Source organism: Ictalurus furcatus, chromosome 13, assembly GCF_023375685.1.
Source record: "Ictalurus furcatus strain D&B chromosome 13, Billie_1.0, whole genome shotgun sequence".
In the NCBI taxonomy this organism is placed as follows: Eukaryota; Metazoa; Chordata; class Actinopteri; order Siluriformes; family Ictaluridae; genus Ictalurus; species Ictalurus furcatus.
In genome coordinates this window covers 9,601,339-9,625,057 of record NC_071267.1, presented here as the reverse complement: position 1 = coordinate 9,625,057, position 23,719 = coordinate 9,601,339, and the positions used below count along the sequence as shown (strand labels likewise).

Here is a 23,719-nt window from a genome sequence, read left to right as displayed (position 1 = left end):
AGAACCGTGACTGGCTCTACAAGATGATCATTAACTCTTACAGCTCATTTCCTTATAAAACTGCACTAATTGTACCCGAGAATACTTTTTTTTTTTTTTTTTAAAGCAAAAGGGTCGACACACCAAATATTGCCTTTATTTCATTTATTACTGTTTGTTGCTCTTTATAGTAAGTTTTTTTTTTTAAACGGAGAAACATTTAATTTCATTATTTTAGGCATAATTGTGCTACAGCATTTCTTTGCATGTATCCAAGACTTTTGCACAGTATTGTGTGTGTATATATATAAAATATCATAACTGCTCGTGTGTAAAAACCTTACCTACACCTCTGTGGAATATTGCCAGCGTGCCATCAGCCAAGGCCACTAAAACCCTTCCTTTCACATGTCTACAGAGAGCGTGAGAGAGAGAGAGAGAGAGAGAGAGAGAGAGAGAGAGAGAGGATAACATGAATTTATTGTGTAGTGGAATTAAATTCCACATATTGCAATCTAATCTACTTACACGATCCCCAAAATAGAATCCTTCAGCTTTATTGAGTGCAGACATTTCTTCCACTGTGCGACAGAGGAGTGGACATAGATACTGCAACAGACAGGTGCGAGACATTAGGTGCAGGTCACAACTTGTTGAGATAATTGAGGGGCAGATCGAGGAGCAACTCACCAGCCGTTCTGTGCCCCGAGCCACATAGTGGGCAGGACACTGCTCATTTTGTTAGCCTCCTCCCTCATCAGGTCTTGCTCCTCAGGTATTAAACTCACCCCGTCCTTTACAAGATCACATTCCCTAAAGCATTATTCGGCAGGAAAACACAAACCCCCCAGTTTAATATGGTGACTTAATATGGAAGCTTTATAGCTAAGCATTTGGACAGCTTTTTATTTCCAGCAAACACTGGAAGATATAGACAAGGTATTAGGCACTACATAGCAAGATGTTGGTCAAACATTTGGACACTGCGAGCGGTGAAAGCACCTCTGTGTGTAAGAGGATAGTGGGTCTCTATTGTTCTGGACTCCCAGAGGGTCAGTAAACACATGCTCGGTGTAGATCCCAGGCTGGCTTTCCTCTGCAGGTGTGGTGTTGCTGCTCTCTGTGGCCTCCAAAGCCTCCTCAGCTGCAGCCACTCCAGCCTGCCTGCGCTGCCCCAACACATCGGCTGAAAAGACGAAAGAGACGGAGGAGAGCTCAGTGAGGGACAGTGCTCACTATAACATGAAGCTCGTTATGGTAGTGGGTGTTTCCTTTCATGACACACGCTGACAGCGGTACACCAATCACAGCAGACTGGGACATCTGACCAATCAGAGCAGAGTGTGCTCTCTGAAAGTTTAGTTTAGAATGAATCCTTTTAGAACGGATCACTGAACGAGTCATTTGTGACACTGGCGGGAAAAAAGGTAATGCTGCAGTTTAAATTATGAGCACATTAAAGTGTTTTTTGACCTCAGATGCATGTAAATCTATTATATGAGACCTTTAAAACAAAATTAGGCACGTTGAAAAACCATAATAGATGCACTTTAACACATTGTCCAAGTTGGATTCTTTGAATCCTTTTGTAATCCCAAGTGAAGGGGGACGGGACAGGACGGGGGGGGGGGGGGGGGGAATAGCTACTCATCTTCGAAATGAAGACTACTGTTACTTTAATTAACTTGTGCTTGTAGCAAATTATACTGAGCATTTCAGGGATGAACCAAAGCAGTGCAAACTGCAAAGAAAGATAGCACAAGTAGCACAGACAACACCGGGAACATGCAGCTGCAAGACAGTGGCCTTTTAACTAATATATATATGATTCAATGCAATTAGCTACACAAAATAATACGACTAATTGCCAGACCTAAGTCTTTACAAAATCAGTGAACTTCACTGAGGTTTTCCAAAAGAAAGACTATCTTTCTAGTCTTCTGATCCCGTACCATCGACGGAGTCCGTGCCGGCAGTTTGGGAAACAGCGACAGCCCCCTCGACAGAGCAGCCGACCACAGTGATGCCATCCAGAACACGCTCAGAGCCAGCGAAGCTGCTGTTGGCTGCAGTGCCAGTGTGTGATGCCCCCTCGGCCCCACCTGCCTGGCTGTTTGCGGACACTTCTTCACCAGCAGGGTAATCTGTCTCCCGGGCACCTGCAGCACAATCATCCGACATTATGGTAAAAATTCAGTTGGGAAACACTCTAGGTGTACGCTCTGCAAAAGTGTATTTCCCTTCACACCTGGCACACTGGTGATGCAGAGCAAGTGCGAGTTACAGACGAAGAAGCTCTCCAGGATTTTTCCAGGCTGGTTGGCATCAATTACTATAACCTTGGAGGTGGTGTGAGTGCTGGTGCAGATCCACACCAGACTGGAGAGCTCGTCCTGCTGCCTCAGCTCTTTCTCCTGCTCCTGCAAAACATCCCACAACACAATACCCCAAGTCAGCTTGGAAGACTTTTTATAACAGTTTCTACAAAAAGTGTTTGAACTTCTACCTTGAGCTCCTGCTCCAGTTTGTCTAAACTGCTCTGAGAGCCTCTTGCCAGTCGGGGGCTCAGGCTGCCGCTCTCCGGTGCTGAGACATCTCTATAAAACACACTCGCTCCTACTATAGATCCTCCGTCACGTGTCTTTCCTCCTGACAGATTCACACCAGCAGCACACCATAGCTACGCACACATGGACATATAAGGTCAAACAATCATCTTCGGTCGTGTTTCCGAGTTGATTTCTCAAATACGTCATGTTATTCTTCTTACCTTCATGGAAGCATCTTTCTCATCCAAAGGTCTGAGGTAAACAGGCACTGGTAAGTTCTTCACCTTACTGTCCGCCTGAGCATTTGAAACCTTTTGTGAAAGAGGGAAACTCAATTCAGCGAAACGTCAGATTTTGTAAATTACGATCGTCTTCGGGGATGACTTCTGTGAGACAGAAATATCCGAACGTGCTGCCGATCTTTGTAGTGATTGGCCAGTAGCGATTTATGAAGGAGCTGGATTTTGTGGAACCTAGTGTTAGGGTTAACCCTAACCCTGTGATGACGTGTTTGAAGAGATGCAATATCAGACAGTAGCACTGCAACAGGTCACAAAGCTATTATTTTGACTAAATATCCCTGAAATTATTTGATAGGGTAGTTCCTGTTTAAATCAAGTAGGTTGTAAAGATATAAACTATTTCATGGACCAAGTAGCATTGATAAACACTACATTTTAGTTTCTTAACTAAAAGGAGGGGGGGACTTGGTGTTAAACTTTTGAAAAGGATGTTTTGTGTAAAATTGTTTAAAGATTGTTTTTTTTCCATTTAGTACTGCCCTTCAGAAGCTACATAAGATATTTACATATTTCAAAATATATGTTTTATTTACAAAAAATAAATAAATAATATAACAGATGTGTAAGAGTCTCTCAGTCGTCCTCAGTGTGAAAAGATGGATCTCAACATCATATAGTCACTATTGGAAAGGGGTGAAATATGCAGAAGATGCTGGAAAAGGAAAGAATGTGCCGGACCTGGAGGAACAGTGGGGCGGCTTAACTGCTCAGGACAAACAAGGGACTCATGAAGAACTCTCACAAAACATAAACATAGTCGTTGATCATCCAGGTAACAACACACAGTATTAATAATCAAGCGTAATGTAAACTGTTAAACTGGTTCATTTATGTAAATTCAGTTATTATTGTGTCTTGTAGACTATATGTACACATCTGTTATGTGAAATTATTTATTCAGGGCAGAACTAAATAAAAAAAACTAAATGCAGGTTTATGATCTCTCTTTTTTTTAATTTTAATTATTAACATTTCACGGATTCTGCCTGGCGTACATAAAATTATGACCTTGACTGTACAATTTATTTATTAAAGTTATGCATTTGTTGTCGGTTTATGAGGGAGAAGTTTCACGTTCGATCCAATGCAATAGCAGTGTGTCTTGGAGAGTTAGATTCCAGGCACTTTTTCAGACTTTCGGAACATACCTTGTATTTCTGAGGCAAACTCCAGCCACAGGCCTGTATCCTACCATCTTCTTTCTGGACATGAGCCTTCACCTGCTGGTACTGAGCTCTCTTCTGTTCTCTACGTGACACGATGTTTTCCACCTCCGGACTGCAAACACACACACACACACATGTGCGCGTCTTACACCCGATCCCTGACAGCTTGGTTTTAGAGGAGATTCAAAAAGAGATCACTCACTCATCATTGAGGAAGTCAAAAGCCTTTGATTTGTCGCTGGGCAGCTGAGCAAGGGTGCTGCTTCTCTTCTTAACAGAGGGCACAATGTGTGAGGTGGGGGCGTTGTACTTAACATTAACAGGAGCCTCTGGCTTCTTGGCTGCACCGCTGGAGGAAGAGCTGAAGAGTCTGCTAAAACTGGGGATGAGAGGAAAAAAGGCAGAGAGGAGGAGAAAGAGAGAGCGGGGATAGAGAGAGACAACACACAAGGACTGATATGCAGACACAAGCAGTAGCAGCAGCAGTGTTAGATGTCATAGGTGAACAGTTAGAGGGGTCAGAGGGTCACTTCCCAAACATAGGGCATGCCCCCACCCTGCTTAGCAACAACTCACGATCCGCCCGAGATTGACATGTCGAACCGCTGCAAATGCTGCTCATGCGCTCCATCAAATGATCAGAAACGTTAGAGAACCGACAGAATAACCTGGACACTCGTACTATGATTAGCTGATTTGTGCAGAGACTCATACATGCACTTTGGTACTAATGCTTTGATTTTCACTTCTTTGGCTAACCAATTATTAATTGCTGTTTACATTCAAAATATGGGAAAAAATTATTCTTGTACTGGTAAGCTATGTTGTAGATTTGACAGCTGTACTTTAGGAATCGTTTTTAGTGCGGTCTACACGAGCTCTCTCCCCACCCACCCACACACCTTCTACAAACACACAGGACAACAGGAGGTAGGATGAAGGGTACATTGAAGGGACACACAGAAGAATAAAGGAATTTTGAGTATGCAAAACCCCAAATATTTATCCAAATTCAAAATCACACCACAGCCAGAAAATTCACATAAATCCCAAGACCAAGACCTGGGAATGGCCAAGTGTACACAGGGTTTTAATATCAAAGACTAAAAGAGGTAAACAATAGTCTTGTGCAATGAACGTGTGGGCATTGCACTGCAGTAGACTTTCGAATTTTGTTCTAATTAACTTTTATGTAAAGAGTTAGTTTGGCTGTAAAAAAAAATATATTGTAATAAATAAATAATAAAGGTTTCAAGGAAAACCATTCCCAAATCCAAGAGCATGTTTTGAGTTTAAAAGCCAGACCAACTGCAAGAGTGGATTTACAAGCATTTTTTTTTTCTTTTTAAACATTTTACCTACATCCTGAGAAAAGAGAAAGAAAACAAAAACACATGAAAAGGAGAGGGGGAGATAATGAACGAACGGCAACACATACAGGGCCATAAGAACATTTAATCCAGAGGGAAAGCTTACAATTGCCAGATACTGGATTTTTTCTTCTCAGTCAGGGCTGGGTTCTCTCTTGAGGCCCTGCGTAAGGAAGTATAAATACAAAATCAAAAATACAATATCGTATACAGAACCTCAATCATAATCCACCATATTGGTTATCTAATCTTCTAAACAGTGTTTCAAACTCTACACACAAACACATACAGTCCCCCTATTTTTTAAGCCAGCAATAGTATAGGAGCAAATAAGCCTTGAAGTAAATTAAAAGTAGAAATAACTGCTCTTTTCTCCCATACACGGCTCTCGAGTCTTCATGTTGGCTTATCCTATTGAACAACAAATGCGAAAAAGTCTTCACAGGTGAAGCTGAAGGCTAAAACCAAGAGTAGATGTTCAGAGCTATTTATTGTTTAAACCAGGGGTCTCTGACCTTTTTTTTTATAGCACAGACCGGCTTCATTTTGAAAATATTCTCGCGGACCAGCGGGAGGGGACGGGGATAGGGGGAGGCGATCAGAACAAAAATTTTATTTACATGAAATTGTCAAATTACGAGCAATGTTTGTTTCACACTCGCGTTAATATTATGTTATTATTATATCAACATTACTACCATTATGTAAATTTGGAGAGTGGCTCTTAAAGGGGAAACGCACAATAAATAATACACTGGCATCGCATATAGCCCAGACGTTTTTCCGTTCTTGCGACCCGGTAGCAACTCTTTCACGGCCCGGTATTGGGTCGCGACCCGGTGGTTGGGGACCGTTGGTTTAAACAACAGGACACACCTGGGTAACAAGAAACACCTGTCAGTCACGTTTCCGATATTTTTTGCTCGCCTTTAAATTGACTGGTCTGATACAAAATGTGCTATGTTCGATGTCGTTTAACACCAGGTTTAAATACCAGGAAATAAAAGCTGAAATTATAAACTCTCTTCTCATAGTCATCTTTTGATCCCAAACCCAAATTTCTTCAGTGTGCAAGAAACAAACAAATGAATTGGCCTTGATGTTCCAGTAATTTTGGAGGGGACTGTATAGCTCAATGTTTAAACACGCAGATAAATACACCATTACAAAACTTGCTTTTTAAGTAGGTAATACTACAATAGTGCAAGAAAAGTTGCAAATGTAGCACTGAGATGAAAAGTCCATAATAATAACAACAGGAAGTCCATAACAAACAATTGTTGGTCCATTTATGTGGTACAATTTGTCATTTTTGCTGAAACAAACACAGAGATCAGGACTCAAACACTATGGTAACACATTTCCAACTTGTAAAACCAGTTTATGCATATTAGTGGGGGGGTTCTTTTGGGGGGGGGGTTATGTGGACACCTCATTAAACAAACAAAGCCATGGTTTTACAAGGTTGGTATGGAAGAACTTGAGTGGCCTGCACAGAGCCCTGACCTCAACCCCACTGAACACCTCTGGGATGAACTGGAACGCCGACTACATGCCAGGCCTCCTCACTCAACATCAGTGCCTGACCTCCCCAATGCTCTTGTGGCTGAATGAACACAAATCCCCACAGCCATGCTCCAAAAGACTTCCCAGAACAGTGGCGCTTATAGCAAAGGTGGAGTAAATCTTGAATGAGATGTTCAGAAAGCACATACGAGTGCGATGGCACATAATTAGCTTTCTATCTCAAAAATTATTTTTTTTTTAATAAAAATAAAAATAAAAAACTGTGAAAGATGATTTAAAAACAGTTCGCTTTCATGGTAATCGGTGCATCTGCTTTGGACGTCTAATCTCAAACTTTGAAAAGATGAACAGCTCTGTGTCAGCACAATCTCACTGCTCACCGGATCATCTCTGTCCACCTGACAGCCTCTTGCAGCTCCATCAGTCTCTCCTTGTACTGGTTCCTCTCCATTAGGACGCGGGCCATCTCCACCCGTGTGAAGCGCTTGCGCTGGGCTGTGGGGACGTCACTCTGCAGCCAGAAATCCCAAAGTCTCAGTGTTTAAAAGCACCAAAATCGAATCTTTATCATCATTTATATTATTAACTTCTAATCATGTGTACATACACAGTACCGTGCAAAAGTCTTGGACACATGCAAAAAATGCAGTAGAGCAAAGATGCCTTCAAAAATTAGGAAATTAAATGTTTCTCAGTAAAAAAATTTTTTAAAAATACTATAAAGAGCAGTAAACAGTAATAAATAAAACAAAGGCAATATCTGGTGTGACGACCCTTTGCTTTATTAAAATAAAAAAAAATAAAAAAGTAGTCTCAGGTAGAATTAGTGCAGTTTTATAAGGAAATAAGCTGTAAGTTTTATTGAGCATCTTACAGAACCAGACACGGTTCTTCTTTGCACTTGCTTCTTATTTTTGCAGCAAAACCCAGCAGCCATCATTGTGGCTTTTGTCTGAAAAGTGTCTTACCACTTAAGATGCTGCTTTCTTTACCGACATACAAACATTTTTCTGTAACATTTAATTTCGTGCTGGAAAACTAATGTTTGGGAATCTAAAATGTTTTTGTACTGCCTCGATAATGTAAAAATCTGTACTAACAAAAAAAAAAAAAAGGAAAAAAAAAAAAAAAAAAAAGGGGAAATGCCTAAGACCTTTGCACAGTACTGTATGTTTAGTCATGGAGGGCAAGACACTCACATCATCTTCCTCTTTGGTCTTCTGTTTGGCCACCTCTAACTCTGCACGAACCCTGTTACAATGAACAGCCTTAGCATCCTGTATACACATACCTGTTAATCTCCCTTTTTAAATGTGTATCTGTAAATAATCATTGTGGGCACAACGCTTTTTCTGTTCTGAACTTTCCACTGACAGATCACACTAGTTCTAAGCTGACATCATTTATAAGCCTTTCTTGTTTTTGAGTTTGGATTAAATACATTCAATTGAAGTGAACAGTCAAACAGGCTAACATTATCCTAGCTGATACAAAGACAACATAAACATCACATGTCTACCATTGAAGATATGCTTACAAAGTAAACGCAAAACTCAGTGTGGTGTATGATTATTTATTCCCTCCCCCCTTCTCTCTTCACTCAAGCTGCACTTTCAGTCTCACCTTTTAATCTCCTCCTCCAACTCCTTGTTCTTCTCCTCCAGTTTGTCTTTTGCCTGCCTAAGGACTTCCATCTCGCCATGTAGAACCTCCTTGTCACAGGTCAGCTGATCCACACGACCAAGCAGGTCATTCTTCACTATGTTAAGAGTGTTTCTAATATGCACACATGCACAGAGATACAAAAACCCAAGGTTTTATCCAGTGCTTCTTCTCATTTTGAGCTCTTGAACTGTTATTCCATGGATACACAGTAGATGGCAGTACAGAACAATAAACCATCAGATATCTGCTGCAACATCGAGAATCACAACACAGACCACGTCGAGTCTGTGTGACAAACAGTATGCAGAAAATCAGCTTTAATGAAGATGACAGTTTCTTACTTTGTCTCTAGGAGCTGGGCGTTCTCCTGGATAAGGTGTTCTACTTCACGACCCATACCTGCATAAAAGCAATACACATTCATTCGTTTAGACAAAAGCATATGCTGAAATATATTTTCATGTGCTGAAAATTCCATGACTGATATTTCATAAGTACATTTCAGTATATATTAAGAAATGGGATGAGTGTGTTGCACAGGATCTCATACATTACTACCATTTTTATTATAATATAATAATGCATAATAATATTCATTGTTATTATTACTATATGTATGTTATGGCAGGCAATGGATTTAAACTCATAACCTTCTGTTTACTGATGCAGGCTTTTACCTATTGAGCTACGAATTAGACCTTTAAAATAAACATCAGCAAATGCTAGCACCCTACACCAACAGGTCAGCCATGATACAGCGCCCCTGGAGCAGAGAGGGTTAAGGGCCTTGCTCAAGGGCCCAACAGTGTCAGCTTGGCCGTGCTGGGGCTTGAACCCCCGACCTTCGGATGAGTAACCCAGAGCTTTAACCGCCAAGCCACCACTGCCCCTAATTAACATAATTAAAATGTTAATTAACACCATATTGCAGATTCTACAAGTACGTAAACTTATGACCTCAACTGTACTTAAGTTAAGGGGAGACAGTAAACTGAAACTTTCAGCATGAATGTAAATTAAGACACAAACAGCAAATTAAAAACAAATGTAAAATTAATTTAAGATTAAATTTGACATGTAAAATATTTTAAACAGGAAAAACAGCAATAATAAGTCAGGCAAGAAAATGTGGGAAATTACATACACACCAAAGAATTCATCTGAGGAACAGAAAGTGGCAAAAAATAAAGCGGGGGGTGTTGTCAAACACAATGGATCATGATTACCGTTAGTGAGGAATGGAGAAAGGACTGAGAAGGTACAGAATCCTCACCGACGAGTAATTCAGTCCAAGACTTGATTTAAGTCAAAGAAAAATGCCAACTGAAGACAAACTGGCAAAAGGATAACTATTTCTTCATATTCCATGTGTGTTGCATCTCTTGCAGTGCAACACCTGACATGTACATTGCACAGTCGATAACGAATAGTTACCCAGGAGATCGGCACCCTCATCAACGTCTCCGATGAGATCCGTGCCTGCTGACGAGAGCTCCTCAAACAGGGAATCAGTGTTGCGGTCAAAAGCCATGTTCTCAATCCCCTTAGCGGGAGTGCTGAGGAAGAAGGCAGAGTGCGCACACACACACACACACACAAACAAAAAATAAAGGCTTCGACGAATCAAACTGTCTCTGTTAAAACACTTAGCACTATCTATAACGACTTTGCTCAGACTTTACGCTACTGCAGAGGAGACGAGACAGAGATTTAGGTTTAGAAATCCTTGCTCCTCATCTGTACTTCTGTAACTTCATCACAGTTCTGAAGAGAGTTCTCGGTGTGTTAAAGTGAATGAAAGAGCAATAATACCTGGAGCCTTTGCAGCCACTCAGGTCCATGTCAAGTTCAGGGGTCGACTCAATAATCGCCTGCACCTCGGATTTCTCAGTGTTCTCGAGGACATCTATTCAAATGCACAAAATATCTTTCACGGACTAGTACGGTGAACCGTGTAGTTGCAAACAGCTGAAAAACACAGCGCAAGAATCTCAAACATGCGTCTGACACAACTGCACTAATCCAATTAGTCAATAAAACTCTTAGGGTTGTGAAAACACAGGCATCTGAGTGCAATTCGGCTTTGCTGATGCGACTGAATTGAGTGTGTGTGTGTGTGTGTGTGTTTGAATGCGTAAACCTATGTGAGAGGGTGTGTTTCATGTCATGCTCAGAGCTCCTCTCTTAGCTGGCACACTTTAACCAAGTAACAGGATATACTTTTTCAATAGAATTGAATGAAACTGATTAATTTGAATGGGAGGCTCTCACTGAATGTCCTTATAGACATGTGCATATAGACCTGTGAGAAAGTTAAATAAATAAATAAATAATCCATTGAGTGTAAGAGTTTATTGCTTAAATGTGTGTGCCTAAATTTAACCAGAAAAATGAAATCGATGCAAAAATTCATGACGCTGTAGAAAACTCTCCAACTATCCAAAAGGATAAAGATGTACAGAGACGGCTGTAATGGGCAGGTCATGGTAGAGTCTGTAGTTTAAAACAACAGGACTCGCCTTTAGGAAGCACCTCTGTTGCTACAGCTTCCTGTACTTTAATGTTCTTACTGCTGTCTGGCTTTCTGCTGCTGGAGTTCAGGTTCCTGTTCAGTCCCTCCGACTCTTCAGCCTGGGACACTGCTACAGATGCCGAGGCAGCGTCTGAGGGTGCTGTGGACATCGGCAAAGCCGACTTGGAGCCTCCCTGATTAGCGTCGGAGAGTTCATCCTGAAAACGGGAGGCCGAGTCATCAGCATACAAGTGCTTACTGCGTCTGGATACCAAACTCAGATGATCAACCTATAAAATACTACAGTATCTGTTAAAGCACAGCCCACACAATCAATCAATCAATAAACCGGCAACATGGTTCAAATCCTGTTCAACGATGTATTACCGGGTTTTACACAGTCATGCCATTAATGTCATCTTCGACAAGTACATGCTTGTGGACACAAACAACACAAGCATAAATATGCAAAGCAAAAATGACACCCAAGTCACACAGAGTAAGTGTATAGAAGAGAGCTCAGGGGTAGGCAAAGACAGCTGAGTACACAGATATCACTGGATAGATAAGATAAACGCCTGTAGAGTGAATTGTACAACTGGAAAAAAACAAACACAAATAGACTAAATAAATAAAGCAAGGAATAGTAAATCACGTGCAGCCACACATATGCTGAATGCAATTGAAAAAGTTATTACTATTTTTCTGTATAATGGATTGGAGCACTGTACACCGATCAACCATAACAATTCAATTAAAACCACTGACAGGTGAAGCGAATAACGCTGATTATCACGTTACAGTGGTACCTGTAAAGGGGTGGGATAGATTAGGCAGCAAGTGAACAGTCAGTTCTCGAAGTTGATGTGTTGGAAGCAAGAAAAATGGGCAAGCGTAAGGATCTGAGTGACTTTGACAAGGGTTAAATTGTGATGGCTAGACGACTGGGTCGGAGCTTCTCCAAAACGGCAGGTCTTGTGGGGTGTTCCTGGTATGCAGTGGTTAGTACCTACCAAAAGTGGTCCAAGGAAGGACAACCAGAGAACCGGTGACAGGGTCAATATGCGCAAGGGGAGCAAAGGCTAGCCCGTCTGGTCCGATCTCACAGAATAGATACTGTTGGTGAAAAAGTTAATGCTGTCTGTGATAGGAACGTGTCAGAACCCCTGTCCACCGATGAAAACCCTACAATGGGCGCATGAGCATCAGAACTGGACCATGGAGCAATGAAAGATGGTGGCCTGGTCTCATGAATCACGTTTTCTTTTACATCATGTGGACGGCCGAGAGTGTGCGAGTCTCTTACCTGTGGAAGTGATGGCACCAGGATGCACTATGGGAAGAAGGCAAGCTGGTGGAGGAGGTGTGATGCTCTGGGCAATGTTCTGCTGGGAAACCTTGGGTCCTTGCATTCATGTGGATGTTACTTCGACACGTACCACCTACCGAAACATTGCTGCAGACCAAGTACCCCCCTTCATGGCAACTGTATTCCCTAACGTCAGTGGCGTCTTTCAGCAGCACTATGCACCTTGCCACACTGCAAAAAATGTTCAGGAACGGTTTGAGGAACATCAAAAAGAGTTCAAGGTGTTGACCTGGCCTCCAAACTCCCTAGATCTCAATCCGATCGAGCGTCTGTGGGATGTTCTGGACAAACATGTCCGATCCATAGAGGCCCCACCTCGTAACTTACAGGACTTAAAGGATCTGCTGCTAACATCTTGGTGCCAGATACCACAAGCACACCTTCAGAGGTCGTGTGGAGTCCATAGGCAGGTGGTTTTAATGTTAAGGCTGATCGGTGTAGATTACCAACGATCATTATTTAGATTTCATTCATTAACTCACACGGACAAGTACATTGTAAGTCAAATTAGAATGGCTGCATGCGGATTGTCTATGAGCCATGACGTGATTTTATTTTAAGATGACATACAGCTAGAAGCATTATCTGGCCAAAGAGCACACATTAGTTTGGACTGCAGCTACCGTGAGGCTCATGATGCAACTGACAGCTACCTTACTGATAGCAGTCCAGGGGAAATCCAAAGTCTTGTATGAACTCTTAATCTTGCTTTCAGCTGTTCCCGGCTGCCCAGACAGAAAGAGGTGCGTTCACATGTATCCACTGGCCTAATCAGATACCCTGAGCTAAACTGCAAATTCATTTTCATGCTCTTGTTGTTACACCCAGCCGTGGAGCTGACGTTATCACTAGGTCTATTGTAGAACAGTAATAAATAACCGTGTTCTAGTTATTCAATACTGTATACCATTCTTGCAGCAGAAGTCAGGTTTGATTTCATCACCTGCTTTAGTCAATCACGACCTTTGTATCAACCCGTTCTTGGTAAAGACATCCCAGCTGGTAGTGAAACTGGATTTTTGACCCGTTTATAAATTGGAGATCACATCTTTTGCTAATTAAAAAAAAAAAAAAAAAAACCCTCATTAAACACTTTCAAGTTCTCTTCAGATATCACAATACATAATTTTACCACTGCGACACGTTTTAAAAGTCAGCATTAAATAAAGGATTAGATAATTAAATATTAATTGAAATCTTATTTATTTATTTATTTATTTATTATTTATTGATTTATTTTCTCAATCTGTTTGTCAGGCCATATATTCAGACTGCTTGTTTTGGTCTGAGTGTTATTGCTATGATCTCACCTGCCTACACGAACCTCACCAGATTCAGCCTAAACACTGCATATGTGAAAGCAGCCTTAGAGACGCAACCCTTTGTAAATTATTTTCAGCTGTCTTTCATACATTAGTAATTGTTTAATAACACCTTGTCCTTGGGCAGCTATATTAAGGATGTTTTATTAATATTGCGTCTTCAAACAATACTCAACTGCATCTGTATGCTTTACAAAGAGCATGCTTCTTATTAAAATGTATTTGCTACGCAGCAACGAATAATCTTGTACCTGATGCACTACACAGCAGTCTGAATGCTCAAGTGTCTTCCTTTCTCCTCCCACTCTGCTTTTCCAAGTCTCACGCATATAAAAGAGATGCCTGATGGGAGGTCACCGCCTGTTTGCAACATGCTATTGTACCCTTTCTTGTTGCCATGGCAGCGCCTTCCCACCATTGTAAACCTGGCACTTGCTTAGCCAAAAAAAAAAAAACTGCGGTAATATTATGGTGTAGCTTACTTTATTTCTTTCATACTGACTGTGTGGGAGAGACAAACAGGCCGCCTTGTGTGGGACACGGTAAATCTGCGAGAAATGTCGAGTCATAGAGGTCACAAAGGACAGCCTGTGTTTCCTCAGCAGGAGGAGTAGCAACATGAACACTCCTTTGTGTTAACTGAATCTGAGGTGGGGATTGATGCAACCGAGAAATTGGATTGGCTTTTGAGAATGAACGCAAATCGTCTGATGACCTTGTTCTGCGCAACTGGACGAAGATGCTGGGAGCGTATCCCTTCTGTCATACACTAACAGTTTCTCTAAACGTCGTCGAACTTCATTCACTACTGGGCATAACAAAACCTGCTGCACTTCATATACATATATTAAAAGATAGAAAAGCTCGGGTCAAAATATAACAAAGGAATATTAGGCATGGTTTTTAAAAGTGCAAAAAGATTTTATTAAAACAGCCTTTATTAATATCTATTTCACATATGTGATGCAGTAAGGGGCAACAATAAAGTGTGGCAAACTTTTGGAGTGATCCATGATCCCGTTAAAGCCTCATCTTTGATCACATTAGCAATTACCAATAATAATCCGGCTGTCACTGAAAGCATTTTTGGCTTTAGTTTTGCTTCTAGGAGCTGAAATCTGATCTCCACATCAGCTTGGTTCCTGAAGTATATCAATTACGAACGCACAAAGCTCAAGGTCAGTCTATTCAAAACAGGACTGTAGTGTAGCATAAACGCTCTATGGGCAAAAGTATGTGGACATCTGATCATCACACCTGTATGTGGTTCTTCCCCCAAACTGCTGCTACAACGTTGGGAGCACACAATCGTATAGGAGGTCTTTATATGCTGTAGCGTTACAATTTCCTTTAACTGGAACTAAGAAGCCCAAACCTGTTCCAGCAAGATGATGCCCCTGTGCACAAAGCGAGCTCCATGAAGACATGGCATGCCAAGGTTGGCGTGGAAGAGCTTGAGTGGCCTTCACTTTGGGATGAACTGAAACGCCAACTGCATCCCAGACCTACTCGTCCAACATCAGAGCCTGACCTCATAAATGCTCTTGTGGTTGAATGAACACATCCCACAGTCATGCTCAATATCTAGTAGAAATCCTTCTCAGAAGAGTGGAGGTTATTAGAAGATCAAAGGGGGACTAAATCTGGAATGGGATGTTCAACAAGCAGGTGTGATGGTCAGGTGTCCACAAACATTTGGCATATAATGCAAGTTTAGGTCGTGCTCACAGATAAAAAAAACTGCACAGCACAGTCTGATCTGCTCTCAGGACTTCTTCAAACGTCTTGCCTTGAAATTCCTCGCTACACCTCAAAGTTCTTAGGTATACAGCGTGCACATGAGCTATTATTAATCACATTCACACAACATCTCAAGCCTGTTTCAACCCGGCACAGATCCAGACATCCTGTACAAGCAACACATCAAGTCATAATAGTTATCAACAACCCTGAGGACATGTTCTCACCACCTGCCTAATTCTGTCCTCAACACTAAAAAAAAAAAAAAAAAAAATAGGCGTTGAATAAAAAAATTAAAAAAAGTCTTCCATATAAACGCTTGCAACAGAAGCAACACCTCCTAGCAATGTGACTAATGCCCTGTTGGTAACAGTAACGCCTGTGATATTTGCATGTCTCACCTGAATGGTTCTGAATATACAATTTATGAGTGAGTGTCAAGGATGTTTGTCTCACACACAGTTACATGATCATATTGCTGCATTGTTCATTTATGTTACAGAGTCCTATGCGGACATAAAGTGAGACTTTATCTCTGTAGCTGGGACTATAATATCCAATTTAATCAGCAGACCACGCGCTAGATCAGCTTTCATTTTCTTCAATGGAAATCGTTCAGAAGATACAATGATGGCAATTAACTGACAGACTCATTTAGTGAATGTCTTTAAAGTGCACCTATTATGGTTTTTCAGATATTACCCTTCATGTAGTAATGTTAGAGAGCTGTTTGTGAAAGTTTCAAATGAGTGAATGAGTTATTGATTCCCAAAAGAAGGAACCGATTCTGAACAGCTCAAACGAGTTGTTAGTAATTCCAGACTTACTTCCTGTACTAACCTACATAGGTTTGTATAAAAAAAAAAAAAAAACCCGCCTCTGGTCTTCATCGGCTGCTCTGGAACAGACGATGCTGAAACTCGTTATTGTAGTGGGCGTTTCCTTTTCGACACACACTGACAGCGGTAGACCAATCACAACAGACTGGGACATCTGACCAATCAGAGCAGAGTATGCTCTCTGAAAGGAGGAGTTTAGAATAAATCCTTTAGAACGGATCATTGAACGAGTCGTTTCTGACAATAATGATAATAATAATAATGATTATTATTATTATTATTATTATTATAAGTGGTAGTGGTAGTAATGGTGAAAGTAGCTGTAGTAAAAGAAGGAGTAGAAATAGTAGTGGTAGTACTAGTAATATAAGTGGTAGGAGTAGTGCAAGTAGTTGTAGTAGTGGTAATAGACGTTGTATTAATAGTACTAGTAGTGGTAGTAGCGGTAGTAGTAGAAGTACTAGTAGTAGTAGTAGCAGAAGTAGTAGAAGTATTAGTAGTAGTACTTGTAGTAGTATTAGTAATAGTAGAAGTACTAGTGGTAGTAGTAGCAGCAGAAGTGCTTGTAGTAGTATTAGTAATAGTAGTAGTAGTAGAAGTACTAATACTAGTAGTAGCAGAAGTAGTAGTAGTAGAAGTACTAGTAGTAGAAGTACTAGTAGTAGTAGCAGAAGTAGTAGTAGTAGAAGTACTAGTAGTAGTAGTAGCAGAAGTAGTAGTAGTAGAAGTACTAGTAGTAGAAGTAGTAGTAGTAGCAGAAGTAGTAGAAGTATTAGTAGTAGTAGAAGTACTTGTAGTAGTAGCAGCAGAAGTAGTAGAAGTATTAGTAGTAGTAGTAGCAGCAGCAACAGCAGCAGAAGTACTAGTAGTAGTAGTAATAGTGGTTTTGTTTTATCCAAACAAAATAGTAACACACGAGTAAATCAGACTGGCCCTGGCATGAATATAGAGAAATACTGTACGTGTTTCATTTGTTAATTTGTTAAATATTATTACTGGTCATGGACCATTTTTTTAGCGGCGGTAGAAATGACTACCATTAAAATTAGATATATGAAACAATGTTTGTAGTTTCTTTGCTGCACTTTGTAAGTCGTTGTATTAAAGCAGTACTGTAGTACTCAAGGTTGTGTTATCACCTTGATATAATTCGCCATCACACGCCCTGTGATGTTCTACTGCTCAAATCTCTTGCTATATAACTGAAGTGTGTTATTGCCAGTGCTGAATACGAGTTACTAAACTGCAGGTATACACCTACTGTATCTGTACATGTCAAAATAATCCTGACGACAGCAATAAGAGTGTGTTGGCCTATAAGAACCAAGAGTTATGTGGCTGATATTTTCTCTTGATTTTTTTTTTTATTATTATTTGTGCACTACGATGAAGAGGACGACAGCACTTAATTGTTTTTGCACAGACTTCGCGCACACCAGAAGCTTCGGAGGAAGGGGGAGTGAAAAATGGACATTCTGTAACCGTTACTCTCACTCTCATTCACTCTCTACTTAAGCATGCAGGACATAACAAGCAGAGCCTCTCGCTCAGAAAAGGCTTCCTCTCTGCTGGCACGCTGCTGCTCCGGCTATTTTAATACACGTTGTGTCCGGATCTTTTCAAAAAGACAAGCTCTCAGTACGAACGAGCAATGTCGTCATCGAGTTCCATCCTGGGAGCCCTTCTGATTTCCCAAAGGAGAAAGACTGCGCATTCAGTACGCACCATCGCTAGCATTCGTTAATTACGTAAGAGGTGACTGGTGAGAGAAGCAAACGAATACGAAACGATCAAAATGAAGATCAGCTGATTTAATAAGGAATAAACAGAGCGTGTTTCGCCCACCTTGAGGCTGGTGTTGGAATGAGGATGACTCAAGTTGTTGAACCTCCATGCGTCCGTCCCTGGAGTCGCCGCTTGCTCCCTCTGCAGTTCGGGGGTCCTCACATCACCCTGCAGCTGGAAGATCCCCAGAGACACGGGCCGCTCCTTTCTGTTACCACAGAGAGAACCGAATGACAAATGACAAATGTTATTACTGTGCCTTAATTAAGCTTCATCACAGAGAAATACATTCATCTCTCCAATTCATCTCCCCTGGAGTTCAAGCGTAGAAGTTTTTAAACGCTCAGTTTAGATCATTCGATATAATACTGCTGCTCAGAGGGCTTCAAGCGTTTGATCTGGCTCGGATCTCATTAAATTATATTTCAACTGCTCCCTTTGCTCGTGTCACACGCCGGTTGCCATGGTGAAGTGCGATCTCTATTCAGAGTGTGCGGATCCCGACATGCTGACTGTTCGTTCTGGGAAGCGGAATCCCAGCCAGGTCAATGCACGTAGCTCTAACTACAGCAAAAACACAATCACTGAGTAACACAAAGACTTCACATATGGAAAGCAGAACAGCTGCTATATTTAAAATCTAATAATAGGACTTTCAGCTGCCTTTAGCTTCTTTAATGAATTCAATTATGCACATAGATTTCAAAAAGTATCAATAATAGCAGAACACACTCGTATTAAAGGAGAGCCAAGAGTGTAAATATGGATAAAACTGATGAAGTGTTACATAAGAGTAGACAGCAATGTGTGCTTTAGGACACACGGCGTGACTTATATAAAAACACCCTGTCCAAACTTGCCAGTTCCCAATTAATTCTGTCTGGTGTTTGCATCGATAATATTGCTGACGGCCAATTTTCATGCGACATCTACTGTTCACATGCAAAGAAACCTTCGATACAGACTCCTGTCTATCACAATAGTCTACAATCTAGAGCCAAAACCATAAACACACACCCACCACTGTAAAGAAAGAGTCTAAGTGATGTCCTGTACTGAGATGGGAATACCACAGACTCCACAACCACACAAAAACATTTTTTAAAAACCTCTTAATAGCCTACTCTAAATAATGACTTGAAAGTTGTCTGTCTCTGTTCTTCTTTTATTTCCATTCCATCATAGTTGTTCTCTGCATCACCACTGTAGTTTGATCACCATTTTTAAAAAAAAAACAATGGCATACGAACCCCTAGCAAATACAACCACACCATGGAGAGCAAAGCACCATGGAAATTGTATGCAGGTACAGTATCAAAGCGATACAGGCTCATCGGCTTCTTGCGCACAACAAAGCTGGGGAACAAACGGGGAAACTGAAAAGCTACCATGAGGGAACAATAACAAGCTGGGAGATATGGCATCGCAGGGTGATGCACGGCCCAGTCCTTCTCTGTAACTTCTAGAGGAAAACGCTACACTGGTATTTATCTAGAAGGAACAAAAAAAAAAAAAAGAGACAGATTTGAACACTTTGGAGCACTACAGCACTCGTGATGTTTACCACTGCAGACTAGACTGCACTAGAGATGAGAAGCTAGTCGAGGAAAATCAAGGAAAATAAATTACAGTCATGTAAACAATCAGGTAAAAAGGCAGCAGAGGATAAATTAACAATTGAGAACAATTTGTAGATCTAAAAAATTAAAATAAATTTTTAAAAAACTACAAAAGTTGACTATACTAATAATAGAAACAAATTTCCAGATAAAATGATTAAATTTATAATTAGGCTTATATATAGAACAATATTCGCTGTGACAGAGCTACCTTCTCTTCATCTCTCTCTCTTGCTCTCTCTCTCTCTCTCTCTCTCTCTCTTTCTCTCTCTCTCTCTGCGTACCTGCTGTTTCTGGGAAGTGTGATGGCGGGCAGGCCGTTAGAAACAGAGTAATGCACCAGCAGCAGCACCGAGAGTGAGACCAGCACGGCCGAGTTGATGACCACGGCTCCCCCAACGACGCCAAACACAAACAGCAGCATGCAGCCCGGACTCATGGTCGTGTCCACACGTTACGGGCCGCCCAGCGCCCCCAGACACACCAAAACAATCCCATCAGCATCGGCAGCGCTGATGATACACATCCGTCTACACGCTGGTATGTGTGTGTGTAGCTCTGCAGCCTCTCAGTGGTGTGACATCATCCGCTCTGACACACACACACACACACACACACACACACACACGCACGCACAGGCAGAGCAAAGTGAAAACCGGCTTTCCAGCAGCTGCTCCTGCAATTTTCCTGTTCTTTTTTCCTGCCCTCCCTCTGTCCTTCTGACACAGCCTTTCACTGCTTGTCTACCGTCTCCTCATGGACACTTGCTTGTTAATAAAACCACCTCAGCACTGAGCAGCACAGAGCTTCCACTGGCTCTCTCCAGTTCACACTGCGGTAGCATCAGACTGACCGCTCGTTCCATATGCTCCCTCTCAGCTCGCTCCTCAGCTCAATACCTATTGGCTGAGAATAAACAGAAGAGCTCTGGGAGGGGGACTGTGGGAACGGGGACTTGAGCGCAGACTTGTGGCACTTGCATTAGTGACTCGTACACACACTGTTACGAACTGCTTCTTGTTAATGTTTTAATCCCCGAAAAACTTGATGTGCGCATTAACACGCAGTACGCAAATTCACAAGTGTCCGACTTTAAAATCGTGTCCGGGGTGTTACGTTATTTTATCCAGATGTTTACATATGAGGTGACACTGTGTGCTAAGCAGAAGAGTTATATGATGAATTTGTGCCGCACTTTGCTTGGTTCCGTCGGTGTTTCCACTTATTGTGTGTTGAAAAGCTTTTACGTCATCCGTGCACGCTAATTCACCTGCCTTGTAAAAGTCGGTGTATATAGTACAGCAGGTGATGGGATTCAAAACGAGTAGCATGCACTATGGTGAAATACTATTATTATTATTATTCTTCACAGCTGCTACTCCTTCATTTAGATGGAGATGACGCTGCATAAGAAGAGAGTATTTCTGAGCATGAGGTTGCCTCATTTGGCAATAAGAAGTCAGTCATCATTTTAGAGCTTTTATTTTATGTTTATTATATATGGAGGCGGTGAGAGTGAATGAGAATTCCAAGACACGGCATGTCCGTCTGACTAAAACTCGGCGCGAACATTTTCTTTACTGTTCTAATACACTTCTCAATGTACAATTAAAATCACATAAACTCACTATTATTTATAACAATGATCATTTTGGCCATTAACGTGCGGAATTAGTACAATCACGTGTGTTTGTATGAAGTAGCTCCTGAGCGATTGTAAAGAAATAAATGTCGCACGCAGAGCATGCTAGAAGTGATGAGGTATGAGGACTATCAAGTAGTCTCAAGGCTCTTGTTTATTTAAATGCTGAGCAAACAGAAATGGTAGATGAGGTATTATATTATATAGTGCAATCATAATCATATGCTGCGATGAAAAACACGTGATGATGATGATGTGTGTATGAAAAACATTATTAAGGAAGGAATAAAGCACGATGGTGGATGCTGGAAAATATTCAACAACTAAGTGTTTTATTCCACGTTTACTACAGCGTATTGCAAGTGCTACACGTTTATTTATTACAGAACACGATGTCATAGTTGAGAACTATTTGAAAAAAAAAATACAAAATAAGTCCCTGTTATCACTTAACACGGCTGCTTTGCCGTCATTACCTCATCATCTCTCTTATTCTCATCAAAACTGATAAGATTACCAAAAAAAAGCAGTTTATATTACTCAGAAAGTGCTACCACTGGAGTCTCCTACCAAAAATGCGTAATAAATATTCTATTTATTTCAAGTCCATATGAAATAGTTCCTGCAATAAAAATGATCAAACATAAGAACATTGTTAATCAACACCTTCCTACTAAACCACAGCCAAGTGCGTCATGCCTAAGCTCTAATGCTCTCGTACACTGACCAACCCTCCAACCCACACTATTTAAACCAAAGGTTTACGGATATAGAAAAAGTCAAAGACGTGTGGAGTATTCCTGTTTTAGTCGCATTATCGATGTGTATTACAGACATGTACACACCTTAATCACACTATTAACATCGTGTGGGAGTTTTCACCGCATTTTGCAACAGGACACGATCACACACCGCAGTGCTCAACCGTTTGAAGACAAACAAGAGAGCGCGGCTGCGTCCGAAACCACGTACTTACCTTCTATATAGTAGGCGAGATACACGTATTTCAGCTACTATACAATAGTAAATATGTGGTTTGGGACGCAGCCAAGGGCATCATTTGCCCTTGACTGGGAAACCATTAGTACACCATGTATAGGGCAAGTACACAGCGTATAGGGTAACTATACAGCGTATAGGGTAAGTACACAGCATATAGAGTAAGTACACAGCATATAGGGTAAGTACACCATGTATAGGGCAAGTACACCGTGTATAGGGCAAGTACACCGTGTATAAGGTAAGCACACAGCATATAGAGTAACTACACCGCGTATAGGGTAACTACACCGCGTATAGTACGTCATTTGGGACACAACTTTACAGCCTTCATGAGATAAAGGCCCCATCCCAAATAATGTGTATATGCCCTGTGGTCCACCTATAAGACATTTACATTTATCAGATGCTTTTATCCAAAGCCACTTAAAAATGAGGAAATACACCCAAAGTAATGCATCAAGCAGAGAACAATACAAGTTGTGCTACCATAAAAGATTTTTAATTGAGTGCTAGAGGAGCAAAGTGCAGAGAGTAAAGGCGTAAGAGTCAGTGTAAGTGCAGATATTTTTTATTTTCTGGTACAAGTTAAGTTAAGGGGTTAGTGAAGTGTTCACGGAAGAGGAAGAGGTGGGTCTTTAGATATTTTTTGAAGATAGTGACAGATTCTGCTGTCCGGATTGAGGTTGGAAGTTCATTCCACCACTGAGGAACGGTCAGTTTGAAGGCTCTGGAAAGGGACCTTATGCGTATCTGAGTAGGCACTACCAGGCGTCGGTCGTTAACTGATCGCAGGTTGCAGGAGGGAACGTAAAACTCATAAGACCACTGTGGCCTTTTGTTCTTTTCTAAAATTAATTTACAGGTAGGCTGTATACATTAATGAGGTCATTTATACTCATACAGGTAAATCTAAATTTTCTGAAGAACTTTTTCTCTCGCCTTGTTGGTCCATGCTCTTGACAAACCCCATGTGCTGTGATTGGTCGAGACAAACATTGCAACGTCAGAGCTTGTTGAGGGCATCACCAAAGCGCACAGTAAGGGCACGTAAAGCACACTTCTCAAGCATAAAATAAGAAGTGGAACAAATTCAGTTCACATGCACAATACAAGCACTGCAAGACAGCAGGTGTGCTGTTTGGGACTGGGAACAATGCAATAAATAAATAAATAAATAAACAAACCAACTTGCTCCACACAGATGATTTCACCACTGTGTCTCAGCAGCCCCATTTCCTCCACCCTTCATACTCTCAGTCTATTATACAACGGGTGTGTGAGCTGCTGCACTGCCCCACATCATTACCATCCAGCAGCGGATTTTCTTAATC

General features: G+C 41.2%; 1 protein-coding gene across 4 annotated transcripts in view; it reads right to left on the bottom strand.

Annotated features, from left to right (window-relative positions):
* spag9b (sperm associated antigen 9b) overlaps positions 1–23,719 on the bottom strand; it is a 54,363-nt gene that overhangs the window by 4,374 nt on the left and 26,270 nt on the right. For 2 of the 4 annotated variants that reach the window (XM_053640535.1, XM_053640538.1), the window contains 19 exons: positions 18,186–18,333; positions 11,078–11,288; positions 10,371–10,464; positions 9,993–10,114; positions 8,900–8,957; positions 8,517–8,669; positions 8,093–8,144; positions 7,274–7,404; positions 5,473–5,529; positions 4,199–4,375; positions 3,979–4,108; positions 2,750–2,839; positions 2,486–2,659; positions 2,228–2,399; positions 1,932–2,138; positions 982–1,165; positions 670–792; positions 508–588; positions 324–391 (listed from right to left, as the gene is read on the bottom strand). In XM_053640535.1, coding sequence (XP_053496510.1) covers positions 324–391; positions 508–588; positions 670–792; positions 982–1,165; positions 1,932–2,138; positions 2,228–2,399; positions 2,486–2,659; positions 2,750–2,839; positions 3,979–4,108; positions 4,199–4,375; positions 5,473–5,529; positions 7,274–7,404; positions 8,093–8,144; positions 8,517–8,669; positions 8,900–8,957; positions 9,993–10,114; positions 10,371–10,464; positions 11,078–11,288; positions 18,186–18,333 — 2,432 coding nt within the window. Of the gene's footprint in view, positions 1–323; positions 392–507; positions 589–669; positions 793–981; positions 1,166–1,931; positions 2,139–2,227; positions 2,400–2,485; positions 2,660–2,749; positions 2,840–3,978; positions 4,109–4,198; positions 4,376–5,472; positions 5,530–7,273; positions 7,405–8,092; positions 8,145–8,516; positions 8,670–8,899; positions 8,958–9,992; positions 10,115–10,370; positions 10,465–11,077; positions 11,289–18,185; positions 18,334–20,028; positions 20,222–23,719 lie in introns of those variants that run through there. The other 2 variants (XM_053640537.1, XM_053640536.1) reach the window with 2 other exon arrangements.